This window comes from Pelodiscus sinensis, chromosome 11, assembly GCF_049634645.1.
Source record: "Pelodiscus sinensis isolate JC-2024 chromosome 11, ASM4963464v1, whole genome shotgun sequence".
NCBI lineage: Eukaryota > Metazoa > Chordata > Testudines > Trionychidae > Pelodiscus > Pelodiscus sinensis.
In genome coordinates, this window is record NC_134721.1 from 49,423,819 (window position 1) to 49,444,542 (window position 20,724).

Sequence of the window (20,724 nt, forward strand, 5' to 3'; positions counted from 1 at the left end):
GGGGAGCAGCCCATGCACTTCCTGGACCTTGGTGCACAGCTGCAGGATCCCCAGGTGCCAGTCCCTGTTCTCTCCCCTCCTTTCCCCCCAGATCACCACAAGTACCCTGCCCCAGGACCCGTTGGCACCCTGTCCCTTGCCTCAGCACCATTTGGCCCCCTGCCCTGACACCCTGTCCCCTGCCCCAGGCCCCTGCTCCGACACCCACTGGCACCCTGTCTTCTGCCCCAGGCCCTTACCCTGTCCTCTGCCCCAGGCCCCTACCCTGTCCCCTACCCCAGCACCCTGTCCTCTGCCCCAGGCCCCTACCCTGTCCCCTGCCCCAGTACCCTGTCCTCTGCTCTAGGCTCCTGCCCAAGCACCCAAAAGCACCCTGTTTGCCCCCACCAGCACAGTTGAGGCCACATTAGTGAGGCTTGGGGGATATTGGAGGGGGTTGTTTTTTTGCATCTCACTTGTGTGGCCCCAACTGACTTTTCTGTGGGTCAGTGACCCCTGCCTCAAAACAGGTTCCCTGCCCCTCTCAGAAATAAAGACAATGCCAAAACATTTTGTGTCTGACGTAATGCTTTACTTAAAAATGAAGCCTGGCCAATTGGGGCCAAGCCCCCATCTGGCCGCAGCATCATAACACTCGTGTACCTCTCCAGACTCCAAACCTGAGCCTGTCATACACTGAAACCACCTGTTTCAGAGTTCTGTCGACAGAAGGTGTTACGCCTCGTAAAATGAGGTTTACCAGTGTCGACAAAACTGCTGAGTTCTGTTGACGTTATGTCGACAGAACTCAGCGGTAGCGTAGACGCTGGTATAGTTTTGTCGACAAAAGTCCACTTTTGTCGACAAAACTAGGTAGTCTAGACACACCCTAAGTGTCTTTGAAGATCTGAGCCAATGGATCTAAGTTTTTCCATCCATAAAGTGGAGATTTTATTTACATCACAGGTGTGTTGGGAGGGTAAAAGAACCAAGTCCTAACTCCTCTATATTTGTGCTGGAAGGAGGGCACTCCACGCATTGGTCTTCCTTGTGTTGTCAAATGGGGAACTGAAGTTAGCTCCTCGAGTCCGACATCCACCCCTCAGCAAGAAGCAAAACCAGGGCAAGCTGGCGGAGTATTTTGGAGTTGAGTCATTACAGATGATACAACCTGAGGTTCTGTTACCTTTTGTGGTGTGCCCTTTCCCCGAGGTCTGCTGCATCTTGGGTGAGTCTCTTGTTTTGCAGCTCCAACAGTCATGCTGTCCGGTACCAGAAGGGTGGGCCTCTGGGAGCAGAGATATAGCGGTCCAATAAAGATGCTGGCTTTTGGGACTTCTGCTAGGTTTGTAATTGGCCTTGAAACGTACACCACAGGGACCAGGTGACCCCCCCACCCCCCAGTTCCCCATGTCCACCCCAGTGAAAAAATAGGGACAAAAACTCCACAAGGAGTTTTACTGCAGGAGGTGGTGATCTGGGCTGTAAACATACATAAAGCACTTGGAGATTCCCTCTGGGAAAGCACTGGAGAAGTGCCCTTTTAGGTTAAGATTATTATCTCTAGAGAAGTAAATTAATTCTGGATTTAAACTATATCTCTTACAGTCTCGGCTGCTGTTGTAGGAATCCCCAGATGATACAGATTACTTATCAAATAAATGGGGTGTAAGAGATGAGCTGACTGATTGATTAATCATTGCCAAACGAATACATTCAGCAGGACAGTAGCCTCCTAGATTACCTAATCGTGGAGTGTTATAGAAAGATTTATGGGAAATGTAATGCCGTGGTTAATGACATTAAAATACAATTAGTTATTAGCTTACTTAATTTGAAATCCAGTTGTTAGATTTTAAATGGTTTAAAAGTTAACTCAGCCTCTTAAAGTAAGTTTGAAAACTGTGTTTTCTCATGATCATACTTTGAGATACTTGATTCTCTGTGGAAATTTGGCCCAAGGTTACTGGAAATTAGTTTTCTAGTAAACGTACCCAGCGTTGCCCGGGTCCTTCAAGGCAAGGCCTTGGGGATGTAGGGGTGTGTCTGCAGGAGGTTGGGGCAGGGAGAGTGTGGGTTGGGGATGAGGAGGGGCTCCGGGAGGGGATCCTCCCACCAGTGAGTTGCCTTTTCTATCTCCCCACAGCCCCCGCACCTGCTAGGGGCCTGTTCTCTCCCCAGGTGATCCTGTTTACCAAGGGCCTGTTCTCCCCCACCGTAGGTCTCTCCAGCCAAACCTGTTCTCTCTCCCCCAGCCCCCGCCCCAGCCTGCAGGTGTGCTTTTTCTCTCCTCCCCCCCCCCCCCAGCATTGTGCCCAAGTGCTGGGAGGGGGGGAAAGGTTTTGGGCAAGAGGGCTACGTAGGAGTGCGCTGGCAGGGAAGATGGCAGAGCCCCGGCCCTGCTGGCCACTCTCTTTGTGGTGCGGCTGCCCGCAGTGGCCTCTCTGCATACTGCATCCCTCTGAACAGCAGCCCCTCCCCTTGTATGTTATGGGAAACTCCTTTCTTCTGAGTGCTTGCTCATGTCCCTTCCACTTAGATGTGTGTGTGCCGCATGATGGATTGCCAGAGAATTTTCCCTTAGCGATACCTGTCAGGCCAGCTGGAGAGTCCCCTGGAGGGGCACCGCTATATCGGTGCAGATACATCCCCCCTGGCCCTCCACCCCCTCAGGTCCTTCTTATCCCCACGATGGTTGTTGGAGCTCCCTTCTCGTTTGTTCACAGGCGTGATTCCAGCAGTACCCACAAGTCCTTTAGTGTAGTTAGCGCCTAGTTGTTTCCCTTGCTTTCCTTGTTAAGTACCTGTTTAGATACACTGTTTGAGTTGGAGCTCGCCCGTTGCATCCCCTTCCCTCCCAGTCGGCGGGGCATGCCAGGGCCTCACAGCTTTACATATGAATTGGCGTGGAGTGAGCATCAGCCCTCCTCTCCATAAAGGGTGTCTGGGGAGTGGGAGGTTCGGTGCTAGGGGCAGTCCCAGATGGGGGTTGCCCCCATCCTGCACCTTTCGCCTGCTTGGTGATTCTGTCTCTTTTCTGTATAGTTTTCTGAGAAGCAATCCCATTCCAGGCACATTCCATTTTCCTGGCGCAACCAAACGCTTTTCTGATAAGAGGAAGTTGTATACGGACTGTAGTAGTCCTAGCTCTTACCACTTAGGAGGAGAGGAGTTCCTGAACAAACAAAGACACACAAACTCTCTCAAATACATAGCAGATATAGGACACGTTCTCTTATCCATTCCTATGAAACTAGCTAATTTTTTGCACCTGCTGTGCAGCTGGAAGCTGCTCCTTGATACTTATATGTAAATTTTGTATTCTGCATTGAATATGGTAAATTTTCATTGCACACTCTACCAGTTCAAGCTTAACTGGTAATAGCAGTGGCTGGAAGTATGTAGAAGAAAGTAGTGTAGAGAAACTGCAGTCAGGCAGCTTTCTTCTCAAGTACTTCTCATACTTCATGTACTAGTGTGTCTATGCCTAAACACTTAGAGACAAATTTACAGCTTCTTAAACTAGGGTTGAGGTTGGTCCTAAAAAGGCAAACTGGAACAATTCATCTTGCCGTTTCTATCCATTTTGTGTTGGTTGGTTGGTTGGTTCCCATACAAGAAGTACCAATGTTCTTTCACTAAAAAGAAAAAGTTTAGTTTTAAAATTGAACAGTTGTTCACACAAAGGCATTTCCTGCCAAGTGAGAGAAATGGTTCATTATCAACAAAAATCAATTTTTCATTTAAAAAGGCGAATTAAGGTCTATTGATTTTTCTGTAGTTCCTGAAAATGGCTCCATGTGTGGGGAGCAGTTGTGCCAAACATTCATGCTGCTCCCTTACATTTACACTTGCCTTCCAGAACTGCTGGTGTACTTCCTAAAAGAAAAAGTCAAAATACCTCTTATCATGAATATATTACAAGGAAAAGACACAAATGTGAGAACTAAAATATTGTTTGGAGTAGAGACATCTTCTCAATAGTCTTGCATGCACTTAATTTTTTCAGGGCTGAGTAGGCCCGCCAACGATGGGGGAGGGGCAAAGGGAGCAGTTGCCCTGGTGCCCGGAGATTCAGAGGGGCCCAGAGCTTCTGGCTGCTGCTATTGCAAATTTAAAATTAAAATTGCCACCGGAGCGCCACTCTGCACAGCTGTGAGGGTTTGAGGGGGACCCAGCACCACAGTCCAGGTTAGGCTGAGGACTGGCTGTCCCACCTCTGCCCCATACACCTTGCTCTGGGGCCCACAGACATTATTGGCTCCCCTGGTGATAAGTCAATGATCAGTTACTTATCTGCCCCTAATTATTTTTTAAACCTTGTTGTTTCTATAATTCTACATTCCGGTCTATTAAAGATAAGATGCAAGGGGAACGTCCCATTCCCACATCCTTCCTGTGGCAGTTATAGTGTCTGGTTACATGAAAAAGTAATAGAGTAGTTAGGAAAGATGAGAATGTATTTTCTTTAACGTGACAATTGTTGTGACTTGTTTACATCCCCTGGCTGCGTCTACTCTGGCATGATTTTGCGCAAATACTTTTAACGGAAAAGCATATCCTGACTGAATGTGGCCATAAACCTGGGCCTTAAGCTGCACTGCTTTGTGGTCCAATGATGCTAGACCACTTACTGGTGACTTGGGAAGGTGTCCTATTACAGAGGACAGCATAAGGCTGGCCTCTTCAAAAACCTTGTGAGAAGAATTAAAGAGTTCCTATGTGAGAGCTTCATGGTGCTGTGCAGACAGACCAGACTCCCACTCTATCTAGAGACATGTTAACAAGCCATTCCGAGTCCTCTGCACTGTATAGGCATCTCACACTCCACTGCCTTAACCCAGTTGTAATTAGAAAAAGTTTGTGAACTCACCAGAAGTGCTCTCCCTTGGGTTGGTGCTGGCCTGGGATACAACCTGGGAGGAGGGACTGGCTCCAGCATCATGACCAGATCTTGGCTCTTGGAGATCACCAGCTGGCTAGTCAACTCCTCCTCCTCCTATACCTCCGCCACCATGCTGTCCACCAGACTGATGCCAGGTATGTGTAGGCCAAACTCCATGACCACACTGGGGAAGCTGGCCAGACACCTCCCCCGCAATGGCATTCAGCTGCTTGTAGAAGTGGCAGCTGTGAGGTGCTGCACTAGACCATCCACTTGCCTCCTTTGCCTTGTGGTAGGACTGCCTCAGCTCCATGAGTTTCACTCTGCACTGCTAGGTGTCCCTGGAATGGCCTTTAGCCACCAGGCAGCTTGTGATCATGCTGTAAGTGTCGGTGTTCCTTTTGCTGGTTCAGAGCTCAGAGAGGATGGATTAATCTCCCCACTCCTCAATGAGGTCCAAGATCTGGATACTTCATGCTGGTGTTCTTATGTGCCCCATGGAACTAAAGCCCATGGAAGCAGGAGTATATGAACTCGTCACAGCGTTGGTTGGATTATTCAAAGTCATTTCCATATGTGCTGCTGTGTGCTGCTTTCTCAAAAGCACTAACAATGCTGACCACACAGGAAAGGCCCATCAACATTTCCCATGGCTTTTTGTGCTCATCAGGGAGAGCAGTCCAGGCCAACGTTCTGGCCAGGGAACTGCGGGAGGCGTCCTGAAGACCAACAGCAGCCCTGCATCCGCACTACTGTAAATTTGACTGTGCATGACCGGGAATAGTGTTACTTCTCATGAAAAGCAGGAGTACTTAAATCAGTTTCTGTCGCTCTTAAGGTCGATGTGAGAGGCTTTGTAGTGTGAATGCATCACTTCGAAAATTGACCATATGTCGCTACAGTCAATATAAAGTCCTAGTGTAGACCTGGCCTATGTGTGGATACTCTTATTCCAGAATAAGAGAATTCACCCACAACCTTAATCAGGAGGAGCTATTTGGGAACAACTCTGCAAGTAGATAAGTCTTTAGAAAACCAATAACTCCAACTCAAAATGTTTCATAATTTTTAACTTAAATGTTGAGCCAGTTTTATTTAAACACAACAACTCTCTTCCATCTTCCAAATAAACCCTAATTGCTTGTACTAAAAGAGTAGCTACCTACAAATTTTTAAATGTCTGCTATATTTTATCATTCACGTGCAAAGAAATCCTTTGACCTATCAGGCCAAGCATCAATGTTCGTTTCATCTGATTATCTAATCTTAGTAAGAGACACATAAGTTGATGGTTTGTTCTCTGTTATTGATCAAGAGTATTAGTTAAGCCTCTGCTAAACTTGCTAGTTTAAATTAGAATGTGTTTCACTGACATTTTTGTGTGTGTTTATTTTTGCATTGTCTTGCACCGCTTGAGTTTAGCTTTAGCAAAGGTGAAATTCAAAACATAACTCATAAAATGAGTTTAAACTCTCAGCATTATGAGGCTCATAATTGGTGAAGTTCCACTGACTCAGACAGCCCAAATGTGCGATCGGGGGTCAGAAGTTTCATTTCTAATTTACAAAACTACATCTCAAAAAATCTTGTACCTTGCTAGAGGCATTCAAAAATTGTGCTTTGACAAAAGATTTGTGAGACTCCCATGGCATGTCTACACTGCATTGTAAGCCTACAGTTAATAGGACTTGATGTATCAGTCCCTGGGGTTGTTAACCTAGAGCTTGAGCATCTACACTCACTTGTAAACCCGGGTTAGGAATTCTTGACCCATAGGGCTCCAGTATCTATGCTGCATTACGCTGGCTGGAGTCCAACCACCCATATCCCAGGATTTGTAGTGCCGTCACAAAATGTGCCCCCTTTCGCCTTTTGTTTGTAGTGTAATGTGGAAAAACTGGACTGTCCATCACACTTGACTATCCAAAGAACAAGGAAAGCCAGCCCATGGGATTGTGAGATACTTCTGACAGACATCCAGAATGCAAGTTCAGCAGGGCTGCATCTACCCTGCAAAGCAGTAAGTCTTGAACCCTGAGTCCTGGCTTGTCTCAGGCTTGGACCCTTCACCTGTCCTGGGTTTAGTGCCATTTTACACTGAGGCTTAGACATACCCCTAAAAAACGACACAAGGCTGAATTCCTGTCCATGTTACCAGATAGCTAGTGGGATACTTTGTGGTTACAGATTTTGTTGTGAAAGGTTTGTCTTGCACTAGTAACTTATCTCCTTATCTTATTTGGCATGTCGTTTCCGGACTCGGCCCATAATGCTTAACAGACTAAAAGATCAATACAAAATATTTAATAGAACTTTTCTTTTAGAACAAAGGGTGTTTGATTTAGGGATTGAGTGTATTCTATTGAGAACACATTTTTCATAGGATAAAAGAATGTGGATACTATGTAAGTTTGTTGCTAGCAATCTTCACACACAGAATGTTTCAAATTATGTGTCTATAGGAGATTTCATATTTTGATATGTTATGGATTGTATAACAGTTGTATCCCATTAGATTTGTTCCATTACTAGTCTACAACTGATAATAAATTCATCTCAGAAAAGCCTGTGCTTCAAAAAAATACCATCAGACTGGCCAAATGTCACTGATTTTAAGTTTATACACAATCTGTTTTTGAACTTCAGGATTTAATTCATAAAAGATATCCACAGAGCCGAGTCCCAGGTTTGTAGCAGAACTGATTATAAGAAACACCCCCCAGAGGAATTTAAAAAGTGCCATAGTTGGATTTTTGCCATTTGAAAATGGTTTAAAATCTAGAGCTTAAGCAAAGGAATTGAGAGCAAGATGAATATGCATGAGGCTGGCAGACCATGTAAATGATTATATAGTCAGTCTCCAAACTGTCCAATATGAGAATGGCAGCTTATTGCAAGCCCTTCCAGACACAGCTCTGGACATTATTTTATAGGAACATTGGATGTCTGGACTTTTACAGCCACATGTGAGACAAAGGGCCCATTTTGATCTGTTCCACTATTATAAATCTGACTAAAGTAGCATCCTTGAAGTCAGTGGAATTGCATTCACACTGACATAAGTGGGTCCGATTGACTCACAGGCCCTCCTCTGAAAAACTAATGGCACAAGGGCCTGAGTGTGGAAATACGAATGGGCATAATGTTTCCTGCCAAGTGTGGTACTATGTCTGGGCATGATTGCAGGGACTCTGAGGGATCGATCCTGTGTTGTTTTCACTGGGGCTAGTGTAATGAATAAAGGTCCTAAGCTAGACAATGTACAGACAAAGGTGGTGAGGCAGGAGATGCAACAAGCTCATGTGATTAGGATTGCTTGTGTTTGACATGCATTTTATAGTTACAGGAGAGTGGAAAGGAATTAATTTGGTTGTTACTATTTTTATTATGGTTTATATTGTTGGGAAGAGGGTTAAAGGTGGAAAGTTCACTGAACAAAGTGAATTGTCAGTAGAAAGTTGTTAGAAAGAGCATGAAGAGACAGTATTGTGCAGAGGCTGAGATACTGAGATTGGCCATATATTGATCTCAGATGTCGATTTTAGTTTTGCTAGTGTAACGTCTGATCAGAATCTGTCACCTTTCAAAAGATGTGGGATAGAAGCAACATACTAGATAAAAGGAGCAAAAGATACTAGATAGAAGTATTGTGGAAATAATATGACAAATCTCTGGTATGATTTATTGCTTGGGATTATAGGAAAATACATTGTAAGGCAGATTGTTGATTTACTGCAAATTACTAGACAACCAGGACATAGTTCAGCAATCCTCCCTGTACATTTCTTTTAAAGTGTTTTTAGAAGAACACTAGAAACCCACCATATTTTACATATTTGCAAAGAAAGGGATTAATTTGACCAAAATGTTTTGCAGTGACATTTCCCACAGTAAACTTCCTACAATTTCATAATGTTACCATAATACTGGGTGTGCCGTTATTTCACCAAATGGTCATGATATTTTAGTTGTGTTAACATTCCAAGGAGTCCAGTGAAAGAAATTCTAGTAAAGAGGAACAGCAATAAATTTGACTTGTTGGCAAGTTAAAGCGCTGGCTAGATGCCAGCTATGGGACCTGCCCCAATACAAACTTCTTGGTAGTAAAGTTGCTAAGGTAGTTAAACTACTAACATGATTATTCCTTGAACTTTTATTTTACTACAAAAGCAAATAATTGCTTTAACTAAGGTGTGTCTAGACTACAGAGTTTTTTCGAAAAAAGTTCCCCCTGCATCTAGACTGCTGCTGCGTTCTTTCAAAATTAAATCGAAAGAACGTGGTGGTTTTTTTGACTGCAGTAAACCTCATTTTACGAGGAATAATGCCTTTTTTCAAAAGCGCTCTTTCAAAAAATGCAAACAGGGCTTTTTCGAAAGAGAACATCCAGACTGCTTGGGTACTCTCTTTCGAAAAAGCGGCTCTCTTTTTCAAAAGAAGTGGTTGCAGTCTAGATGCTCTCTTTCGAAAGAGGCTTTCAGTCTAGATGTAGCCTATCAGTTTGGCACATTCAGCAGAACAGAGTGTACTGTCTGTCCACTATCTGCCATTATATTCTGGTAATCCTCCTCAATCAGTCCACATTTTTTTCCATGTGGGTATGAGGATGTTTTAGTTCTTAGGCCATGTCTGTACTTAATTTAGAAATCATGTTAGCTTAAGTATTGTCTTTGTTAGAAAATAGCTAATATACTTTGCCTGCCCAATGTCTCATCATATTATGAGAGCCTTAGACATCCAAATCAACTAAGGATGAAACTAGCAAACAGGTCACATTTTCATGTTTTGAGGACCTCTTTGGCAGCTTTATTTTTTGTTCCCTTGCAGCTTTTACAATATTATATGACATGTCATGATTTTAGTTATCTGAATGTCCACTTATCATGGCTGTGGCCAAGTTTCCTGCAGTTTGTTTATAGCAACCAGCCCTGGCTTTCAGTGTTCTGTGCTGTTATTTAGCTCTATTTTTTGGTCCCCTAATTGGTATGTAAGAGCCCAATTAGCAGTGGAAGTGTTGGTAATGCTGCTAGACAATATTGACCTCCCACGGTCTGTGAAATTCTCTGGTTTGGCACCAGGCAGGTCCTGAAGGTGCCGGACTACAGTGGTTCAACTTGTACTGGTTTAACCAATGTCTTTACTCTCAGGAATGGAGGAGGTTCCTTCCAGAGACTGCTGATGGTCTTGCAGAGCTACATGAAGTGTTAGGATCTATTGGAAACGAAGCATATAGGGCCTGATTCTCATTAAGGCCCCTTTACACCAGAGCAAGGGGCAAAACTGGAGATCAAGCTTTGCATGCTGAATAGAAAAATTCTTTTCTAAAGCCAAATTCAAACAATTGTGGGAAAAGGCAAAGCTGCTTTCATGGGAAAAATGGAACTGGCATAGGAAACAAATGCGATGGGGCTATAGTTCGAATGCACATGATAGGTCCAATGCTGATCCTTGTTACATGGATTTTACCTAAGATCAAAATTTTGCCTGGAGTTTAATTAAGTACAGCAGTGGCGGAAAGACAACCAGTTGTAGTAGATACTGAACACACTACAAATACAACACTTTTGTTTTGTCAATTCAATGGTCTGTGGAGCCAAAACCCTCTATTACATTTTTTTTCCACGCTCAGTACTAGTGTTACAAATAATTAGCTATATTGCGTACTATCAGATATAAAGTCAGTTAATGTTTTCCACCAATAAGATCCAATCTTTGGATCAATTCTGTATATATTTCCACTTGTGATGTAATTCTTTTCATGGAAACCTTAAGAGAACTGACTATTTTAGGTGGGTAATGAATATATATTTGTCTTTTCAAGTTTAGAAGTCTCTCTGTGTCATAAACCAAACATTGCATTTTTAAAACATATGGTAGACATTTCTTCCTTCATTTTAATGTCTTGTAAATTAAACCTTAAATGTATCCGATCATGTGCAGATATAGTACATTGTGAGTACTTTGGAATGTCCATTTTCTTTCCATTTTAGAGGTCTAAAGAAGTTTGAAACGAAACCTATTAGCGAAAAAGTGAAAACCACAGTAATAAATATGTGTCAGTTGCCCTGATGCACATTGCAAGCAGAGGAGAAAATAATTGCTGACTCATTAAAATAGAGGGGGATGAAAAACTCATTACCAAAAAAAGGCTGGTGTTTGCCCTTGACTTCCATAGTGCAAAGCAATGAATACAGGCTGTGCGGGACGCCATTCTTTGCCCCCATGCAATGCATAAGGCAGGAGCTCTCCATAGCTTTCATACTCTGCTCGCTCCCCCAGCTGCCCACACATTAGTCCTCAGCCAAGTTAATGCATACAATGATAATTTTTCCTCTTTCCCATCTTTCACCACTACAATCCATCAGAGAATGTTGCAACCCAAGTAAATTTCCTTTTCTGCTCTTGTGACCTTGACTTTGTCCCTTCTCTAACTTCCTGTCTACATCTGCATACAGCTAACGGGTAAGGTTTTAAGAATTGAGTCTTAACATCAGCCTCTTCAATCCATACCTAGGTGCGTTAAAAATGGGCCTGATTTCCCAATGCTCTGAGCACCCAGCAGCCCTTGTGTTTGTGCTGGGTTCCTAATCTGGATGGGGCCTTTGGATGCTGCTTTAATAGACTGCTTTGCGATCATTGTGCTTTTAAACAGCTTAGATTTTACGTTGGTGTTCCTTTAAAATAGAAATCAACTTCAAGAAATTATCTGAAGCAGACAGAGCTATTTTTGTGGTTCTTTTGGAAACTAGTATTTTTGACAGATCTTGGCTTGGAAATGTTATACTTGTCTCAGACTGCTACCATAATTTATGCGAGTCATTTTACAAGTCTTTGCCGAGCCCATATCCTGTGGTAAACATGGGAGTACAGACTAATAAAAAACAGGTTTAAAGAGGCATTACTGCAGGTGACGTGATGACCATAGTTCTTATCTTTCTATAATAGTCTAGCTTTATTTGGGCTGCTTGTAATATTCTTTAAAACACAGGATAGTATCAGAATTGTTTTCTTTTTTCAAAGAAGCCATAGTTAGTTAGTTAGTGTAATTATTTGGACATCATGAGATTGAGTGATAATTTATTTCAGATATTAGTTGTTGATTCCAACAATTTCTAGTATAAAGTTGACAAATAGTACTTAACTCAGGCTCCAAAGCAGCAAAACTGTTAAGAGTTGAAGCATGGGAGTGGTCTCATTGAGTGTTTTCTGATTTTAGAGGAGCTATGAAGCCACAGTTCCAAATGAAGTTAATAGGAGAGGCAGGTGGCTAGTACCTCTGAAAATCAGGCCATTAATATTCTGATCTTATCCGCGTGATTGGGAGTCAACAATGATAAAACCAGTTGAAGTTATTATGGTGAAAAACTGGTGTGAAAAAGACGTCAGGAGCCCGATTTTAATATATGTATATCAGCTGCCATGATCCCTATCTTTCAATGTATCTTTATCCATCCTAATGTAGTATTTGGGGGAGGTGCTAGTGGAAGTTGCCAATTGAAATGTGGGTGAAATTGAGCCTCCTTATGTTAGCTTCTGGGAACATTGTCTCTGAAGTTAAGTCTGGGGTTTATTGTCTTAATTTTCGGTCCATAATTTCTTGAGTCCTTCTTTCATCAGCTAGATTTGTTGTGTTAAACTCTTGATTGTTTGTTTTAGCAATATTAATACAATTTAGAGATTACGGAGAAATGCTCTGAAAACAGAGATAATTTAACTTGGTGGGAGCAGATGAAGAAGTCCTGCAGACAAATATGCATGATGGTACTCTCAGCTCTAAGAACCATATAAGTGCCCATAAGATTTATGTCGAGGTGCATAAAACCATGTTGAGGTGCATAAAGACCTGCCCAAAAATTATTCTGAGGAGTGGCCTGTGCTATCCTGGAAGTCACGCTAGATAAGACAGTGACCCCTTCTGACCTTACAATCTGTAAATATGACTCTATTGAATGTTGTTGACAGCTATAAATGATAAAAGTAAAAGGAATATTTTAAAATGGTAGAAAAGTGAACCAACAAATTTTAGCTGTACTTGTGTTAAAAGGAGAAAAGCCAAATTTTTGGTATTCATTCTACTTCCCTTCCCCAGTCCAATGTGTGCTCTTGGTAGCTTTGTTATTAAATATATTGGATTATGATAATCTTATGTCCTTATTTTGTATTTTTTCTAGATTTAAACATTAAGTTGGAGGCTTATAGTTTTCAAGTTATGACGCCATAGGGAGAACACAGCATTGTTCTGATTATTGGAGAGGTAGCCATACATCCCACAAGTTTGGTTCACAATTGATTCTTTGCCACAGGATCTTTGCATAAAACTACTTATTTACTGATGTATTGCTGCAAAGGTGAGAGACGCCCAAAAAATCAATAAAGCAATACATTTCCTCTACTGGACTTTCATTATGAGAATTTTCAGTTTCTTGCTATTTTCATTCTTTACTTAGAAAGTTACTGAGGTTACAAGAATTATAAGAGTTTTCAGTATTGACACATGCTTGTTAAGGACACTTTATTGACAAGCTGGGAAACAGCAGAAGCGGAGATGCTAATTTTGGTTGGATGTATGCTTGGAGTTTTCATCAGTTACATAATCTTTAAAAATTAAAGATTAAAAACAATGCAGGAGGGCTGACGACCCTAAGCAGAAATGAACTTAAGGTAGTTAATTTGTTGAAGTGATATAAAATCTACTAAAACCAATCTTAATTAACAGCTGGACCAGGTATTAATAGTACTTAGTAACAAACTCTATGATATAATAATAATAATATAGTAAAATGTGCAATTGATATGATAGAAGTCAAGAATCGTCTTTATATTTTTCTGTCCTATATTCACTTCCTATTTAAGGAGTAGAATATTGACAGAAATTGATTAATGACAACATTATGAGAGAGTGCACTTTCCTTGGTTTCACATACCTTATTGCAATTATCAACTCATGGTTTTGTATCTAGATCCTGGAATTAGGGGTTTTTAGATTGTCCATATCATGTGGGCCAAGACCACAAAATACCATTTTAATCTTAATGCTTAAACAGACTTATTTGCTTTACATTTATCTGTGTATGCATACACAAAGCAACTGTTGTCTATATAGATTTCCCATGTTGTTTGCTCATTTCTCACCTGGCTTATTTAAAAGAAATGAAACTGTGTGATCATCGCTGGCCAAGTACAAACAAGGTAAGCAGTTACCACAGAAAGGTCTCCTGGTTTTCCGAATTTATCATTCATTAAATGGTAAGGTTGAAATAAGTAGTAAAATGCGATTTAATGCCAGGTGAGGGTTTTATTCATATTTGTTTAGACATATGTGCTTTGGTTTGTCAGTGCTCCGAATAAGTATATATGCAAGCAGAGATTTTCTGTCAGAATTTATAGTAACTGAATTAGTGTTATGAAAGATGCCTTTTATTATAGCTGAATAAGGCAAAACATAGGGCCCAGTTCTTCTCAGCAACAGCAGTGTAGCTCCATTGACTTAAGTGAAGATGATCTAAAGTGTTAGAGACAAATTCAACATTTAAATAAACCCGTTGATCAGCCTGTGTTGTTATAACTCACTCCAAAAAGTGTCTAACATAAGTCAGTAATAAGTAATGGTTAAAATTTTCAAAGGACCTAAATGATATTGGTGCCTAAGCCTTACTAAAACTCTTTGGAATATAGGCTTCTAAACCTCTTGGGCACTTTTGACCATTTTACACTACCAGTACAGAAAACCCCCGATTTCTGCCCGCCCAAGTTACGACCCCCTGCACTTACAACCATTTTTGTAAGTGCGGAAGGGGCTGAATATCCCTGACTTACGTCCTCAGCCCTGCATTTACAACGGCGCACAGCGCCTATCGTAAATGAGGGTTTGAATTACGACACCCCCGACTTGTGACGCTTCCCCGGGAACCAATCGCGTCGCAAGTCGGGGGGCCGCCTGTATTTATGCCATATTAACAATGGTATGTGGTATTCTCTTCATGGACTGTGACTTAAAGAGGCAAAACAAAGCTAATTCAAAAGGAAGGCTGAGTTTCTGCCCTTAGCTTGTCCAGCTCTGCCTTGGAATTGTATATGTCACACTATGCTTGGTATTAGACTGTTGTAATGTCTTTTTTAATACAGAAGTTAAGGTTGGAATGTCAGCCTTTACTATGAATCTCCTTGCTGCTTCTTATAACCCCATCATTACTTACAATAAGGGCACGTCTACACTGCAGCATTATTTTGAAATAACTGACATTATTTCGAAATAACTAAGTGTACGGCTACAGAGCAAGCCATTATTTCATAATAATTTCAAGATGGCGGACTTCTTATTCCAACTCCTGCAACCTTCATTTCACGAGGAATAAGGGAAGTTGAAGGAAGAGTATTCTTCCTTCAACTTCCTGCTGTGTAGACAGCGCCAAAAGCTAAATTAAGCTATTTCAACTTCTGCTACACAGTTAACGAAGCTGAAGCTGTGTATCTTAATTCAACTTTTGCCCTGTAGTGTAGCCATGCCCTATATGTGGGGTGGGGGTTTCTTTATTAATTTAATTTAATTCTCATGGGGTCAATAGACAGAGAAAAATGCCTCATAACAGAAAACGAACAAGCTGTGGCTATCATTTTGAGATGGTGTAGTTCCTTTTCTCTTGGGGCAATTGAACAGACTCAGTAAAGAGTGCTATCTTATTGTACCTAAAGTTACAAAGGAAATACAGATTGGTCTTTGTGTTAAAAATCCTTATGAAATATTTGTGGGAAAACTTGCTGCACATACACAGTGCTATAACTCTGCTTTTAGAAATGAAGTGACCTGCAAAGGTTTCATTTAAAGGTTTTACTGGAGTTTCAAATAGGAAATAGACATGTCCAAATTATTATTAGAATAGAAATTATTGTTTTACAGGGGAATAGCTAATTGGAAAAAAGGTCACCAAACATCCAGTTTGCATTCATATTACTTTATTACATGCACATTTTATTTGGACACAAAAATGTTGTTTGTACAGGAAAAGAGTATGCACAAAATAAGCATGTATAAAGATAGAGCTTGAATTTTAAACACAAAACACAACCTATTGGGCCAAGAGGCTCTGATTACAGGGATTAGTATTGCATGGCTAACTTGATGATAGTGGATTATAGAAGTATTGCAGACAGATGTGATTGTACATGATAAAACATAACAATTCATTGTTATATTCTTACTTCTGTAAACTGTGTGTCTAAATTAGCCATCAGGTCACAATAAATGCAGCACACGATACAGCTATATTAGCTCTATCTTATTTTTTGGTACCTTTGACCAATGGGCTACAAAAATGATTAGCTTGGAATACAGAGCTAAATCACTAAATAAGGAGTGCAGAAAAAAAAAACATCTGAAATAATTACCACCTGCATTACACTACACTCTTGTCACTTAAAAAATGAAGTCTCTGATTTTTATAATGTAAGAAAAGTCATGTTTTTTTAGGCTTCAGTGAAATAATTTTCACTGAAAAATTATTTTTCAGTGGTTGTTCACAAATAAGGAGCTCCACACAAGGTATCTTTTCTAGGTTCAATTTCCTCATACTCTTTTATTACCCTCAGATTACAGGTAAAAGCAAGATGCCTACTCTTCCGCCTTCCCCAAAGATTACAATCACCGCTCTCCCATGTAATGTACTCTGATATACCTTGTTAGACTTGTGTTTGCAGTGCATCTTTAGTAACCTCTACCTTCTTCTGCTATTTTGATATACCTGCACTACCTGGGAGCACCCAGGCAGATGTATGATTATCTAATTAAGTGTATCTAAGTTTAAAAACACAAAGTTACAAGACCATAATGCATTATCACGGGGTGCTTAGTTTCAATGAAATAGCTTTCTTTCTCTAATAAGGGCAAGGAAAGCTCCAGCCTCGGTAAGAATAATAGAAATCTACGAAGTAGCACCAGGAACCATGTTAGCCATGTTGGGCCTGATTTATTATGTGTTCCCCAGCAAGGATGGTGTTCAGAAGGTTACCTCACCACTGGCAGATTTCTAGGAAGAAATAAAAATTACCATATGATATGACAAATTTTCATCATGGCAACAGCCATGCTTCTTGTTTCTTTTCAGGGTGTTTATTAGCCAGGCAGTGCAGCCTTAAAGCATGTGTCTGAGAAAACAAATCACCATCAAGAGACACTGATACAATGAGAGCCTGACTCCAGGCTGGGAAATATTATTGTCCTTCCAATTTGTACATATCCATCCAGTTCTCTTCATGCTGCATCACACAGTGTTAGGAAGCTCATCTACATGGGTTTCAGATCTAGAACAAAGCCTCATAAGGAATCCAGGGTACATCTCAACCTTCCTGTAAGAGGGAAGTTATGAATGTTTGGGAGACTTTGCCTTCAGAACCGTGCAGTTCCACAATACTGTATTGTTTTAGTGCAAGTAATCAGACAGAGATGCTTTAAATCCACAGATGAGGAATGATGGGGACATTCTTCTCATGGCAGCTAAATTTGTAGGTTTGAAATTGGAGTAATGCCCACTTAGACTTTTATTTCCATCTCTTCTTGGGGAGAGGAATGTTGTCATTATAACATTATAGACAGACTAAATCATTCTGAGGTAGAATCCTCTGAGTCCTTGACCTGGAAACTGTAAATCAGTTCTTTCTAAAGATGGAAAGCAAATGTTTGTCTTTTACCACAGCTATGACCAGGAAGCTGTCAGTCATCTGCACAAGAAAAGAGAAAATCCACTGACTTGAGGGGAACAAAAGCTAATCAAAGCTCTAGTCAGACTTGGGAGAAATAGTTCAGCTGTGTGAGTTCTATTAGTTGACTATACATTTAAGATTTTTTTTCCTATTTCTGATGACCCAAGTTAAGAGGGAGAATGTCAAAGAGATGGTTCTGTTGCTTAGAAAAAATCCATGAGACAAAAAGAATCAAATCCAAAATGTGCTACTTCACATGGTATCAATTGAGTACTACTTCCTTTCTTCCCACAGTAGTGATTTGACTTTCTTCTGCATTTGTCCATTGCATTGTTTAGACTGCTTTACTGGGAGACAACCAACTTTATGTTTCTGATGATCCTGCAGAAGGTCAAATCATTTCTACCTAGTGGTCAGATTAACAAATGAGCATTGCTTCTAAAATGTCTTCTTACAAGCACCCACATGTCAGGGGATAGCAACATAGTGTTCTGTTTTACTCTAAGTTCCTGCACTGCACCCATCATTGTATTTAAAACAATTCAATCTCTTTTCATTTTAAAGGAGGTAGTTATTAAAGAAATAGCCTTGTGTAAACACAACAGAAGTACTATCGGAAGTGTTTCCTGCAAGAATAAGTCTCAGGTCTGACACTGGGTTCTCAAAGTACAAAGACATGCTACACAGGTATCTGTCAAACACAAGCAATTTATTTTCTGACAGCTATCAGCTGTGCCCCTTAACTAAAAGAACAACAACATGATAGTAAAAACGGTATTTCTTATATCCCTTCTGCTAGCCGGGGAACCCCATTTCGACTGCAGATGAAGTGGGATACTGTCTCAGCTTCTGAGGAGCCGGTACGCAAAGCCCATCAGTGAGGTCCAAATTGCTGAGCTCTGGTACAGCTTTAAATACTGTGTCTCTACCTTGTTTTGTGGCAGTTTGGAAATTTCCAGGGGTTACCCATTGCTTGTTACAGTATTGCTCAGCTGTACTGCTTGTCCTTTACATGATCAGTACATTTAGGTAAACAAGATTGTTATTTTCCCGCCCTTATCTACAATTCGTTCTTGCTACAATGGCGAATGTTCCTAGAGACTTACTTCTGGCTCATCCGTAGTAGGGAAGGGGAGGGGGAGAATGGGGAAGGGGGGAATGCAGGCCTCACCACCCCATACTTCACATGTACAGAGTTCTTCCGCAATTGACCCCTACAGGAAGCTGAAGCGTATCAGCAAAAAATATTGAGCTGCAGTAGCTGAGGATTCAGAACGTGGAGGCTAGAAGGATTTTTCCTTTGGGTGACAGTAACTTGTATCCATGGAATCGGAATATGCTGCAAGCTCTGTTTTTACAGAAATATATACAATGATCCAACAGACCTTTTGAAAATTATTATTAAAAATTACACCTATAAACCAAATCTGAATGTCCACTCAACAACCCTATCTGAGTTCAGTAGGTCATCTTAAAGGATCAGGAATCTTTTATCACAACTGTATTAATATGGCATCTGGTCCACAAGTTTTTATAGTGTCCTTTCCTGATATCCTAACACACGCTACATTTTTCTGATTCAGTCTTGCTCATACTGAAACCAATGGCAATTTTGCCTTTGGCAAATAGTATTTGGGAGTTGAGCTGTTCTGATTGGCCACAAGACACCTCTTATAGTTCTGTTTGCTGGTTGGCTGAGTGTAGTTCTTTGCCTCGTGTTCCCAATGTGAAGTTAGAATTCATAAATGTGCAAACTCTAAATTACACTAGAGGCTAATGGCCCCAGCTAGCCACTGCAGCATCCAGGGAACACTGGGACAGGTAAGACCTAGCCAGACCTTTTTTCTCTCTCATGTAAACCCTTTGCCAGCTGCAAGGAAGGAGGTTAGTATAGGAGCCATTTTGCTGACTCTTTGCCATCTAAGCATTCTCCTACACTGGAGTTTTCCTTCAGTGCCCTAGGATACGTCTAGACTACATCCCTCTTTTGACAGAGGGATGTAAATTAGGCACTTCGAAATTGCAAATGAAGCTGGGATTTGAATTTCCTGTACTTCATTTGCATAATTGCATCATGACGCTCTTTCAAAAAGGGAAGGCTTTTTCGAAAGATCCTGTAAACCTCAAAAAATGAGGTTCACAGGATCTTTCAAAAAAGGCTTCTATTTTTGAAAGAACTGCATCTAGACTGCAGTTTTACTTTCAAAATAGCGCTTTTTGGAAAGAGCGCCATGATGCAATTATGCAAATGCAGCACAGGAAATTCAAATCCCAGCTTCATGTGCAATTTTGAAGTGCCTAATTTACATCCCTCTGTTGAAAGAGGGATGTAGTCTAGACATATCCCTAGTGCACCAGTCTTAGGACTTTATTTGGTTGGCATGGACCAAAGCAACTGGAATACAGAGAATATGGGTCATTATCATCTCTCGATTTTAAGAGCACCCATTTAATCCCTGACCATATTTTTTATGCCAGTTTACAAGATTTAAGGTTAAAAATGAAGAGTTAGTAACATTGCGAAGCAGAGAAATAGAGTTCTTAGTCAAGCATGAGATGGTTGAATTGTAGGCTAATTATCTTTCCCATCTGCCATCTAATAGGATTTTGCAACTCTTGGGGGTTTAAGGTTTTGTCTGTTTTCACTTTCTTTCATTCTGAAATCTGGATGTCAATGCCAAAGCCAGCAATGAAACTGAGCACATTAAGATAATAAATCTCTAATTAAAAGATAGTTGTTTATTTTGAATGAACAAGTCTGCATTGTTCAACAGGGGGTGTTTAGGGTAATTGCTTATTTGGAAGGGAATGCCCTAAGAACATGAATTCCTTCTCAATAAGCTTTAGTGGTAGGAAGAGTTGAGACTGAAATGTAAAAGAACGCAAGCCTTTCAAAATATTGTCTGTGAGAAAAATGTATGATTTAGTGTTTCCATTTGCACAGAGGAAATAGCAATACTTTGCTTAACCCATATGATAAATTCCCTTTACACATTGTCATATGATTTACTCCTCCAAGATGTGAAGCAGTTGAGGGGAAAATTAGATGTATTAAAATAACCTGCTCAATACAAAAATCCTAGCACATTAGGCATAGGATCGGATTTTACTTTATTCCTTTTTGAAAACACATTTGCATAGTACTATTAAATCAGCAGTTAGCA

The 20,724-nt window shown here is 40.9% G+C and overlaps 1 protein-coding gene across 5 annotated transcripts in view; it reads left to right on the forward strand.

The window, feature by feature from the left end:
• Nucleotides 1-13,256, forward strand: part of HDAC11 (histone deacetylase 11) — an 86,982-nt gene extending 73,726 nt beyond the window's left edge. For 4 of the 5 annotated variants that reach the window (XM_075939669.1, XM_075939670.1, XM_075939672.1 and 1 more), the window contains 2 exons: nt 6,747-6,884; nt 13,036-13,256. In XM_075939669.1, the coding sequence (XP_075795784.1) occupies nt 6,747-6,884; nt 13,036-13,041 (144 nt within the window). In that variant the 3' untranslated portion in view covers nt 13,042-13,256. The remainder of the gene's footprint in view (nt 1-6,746; nt 6,885-13,035) is intronic. The other variant, XM_075939671.1, reaches the window with a different exon arrangement.
• Nucleotides 13,257-20,724: the final 7,468 nt, after the last annotated feature.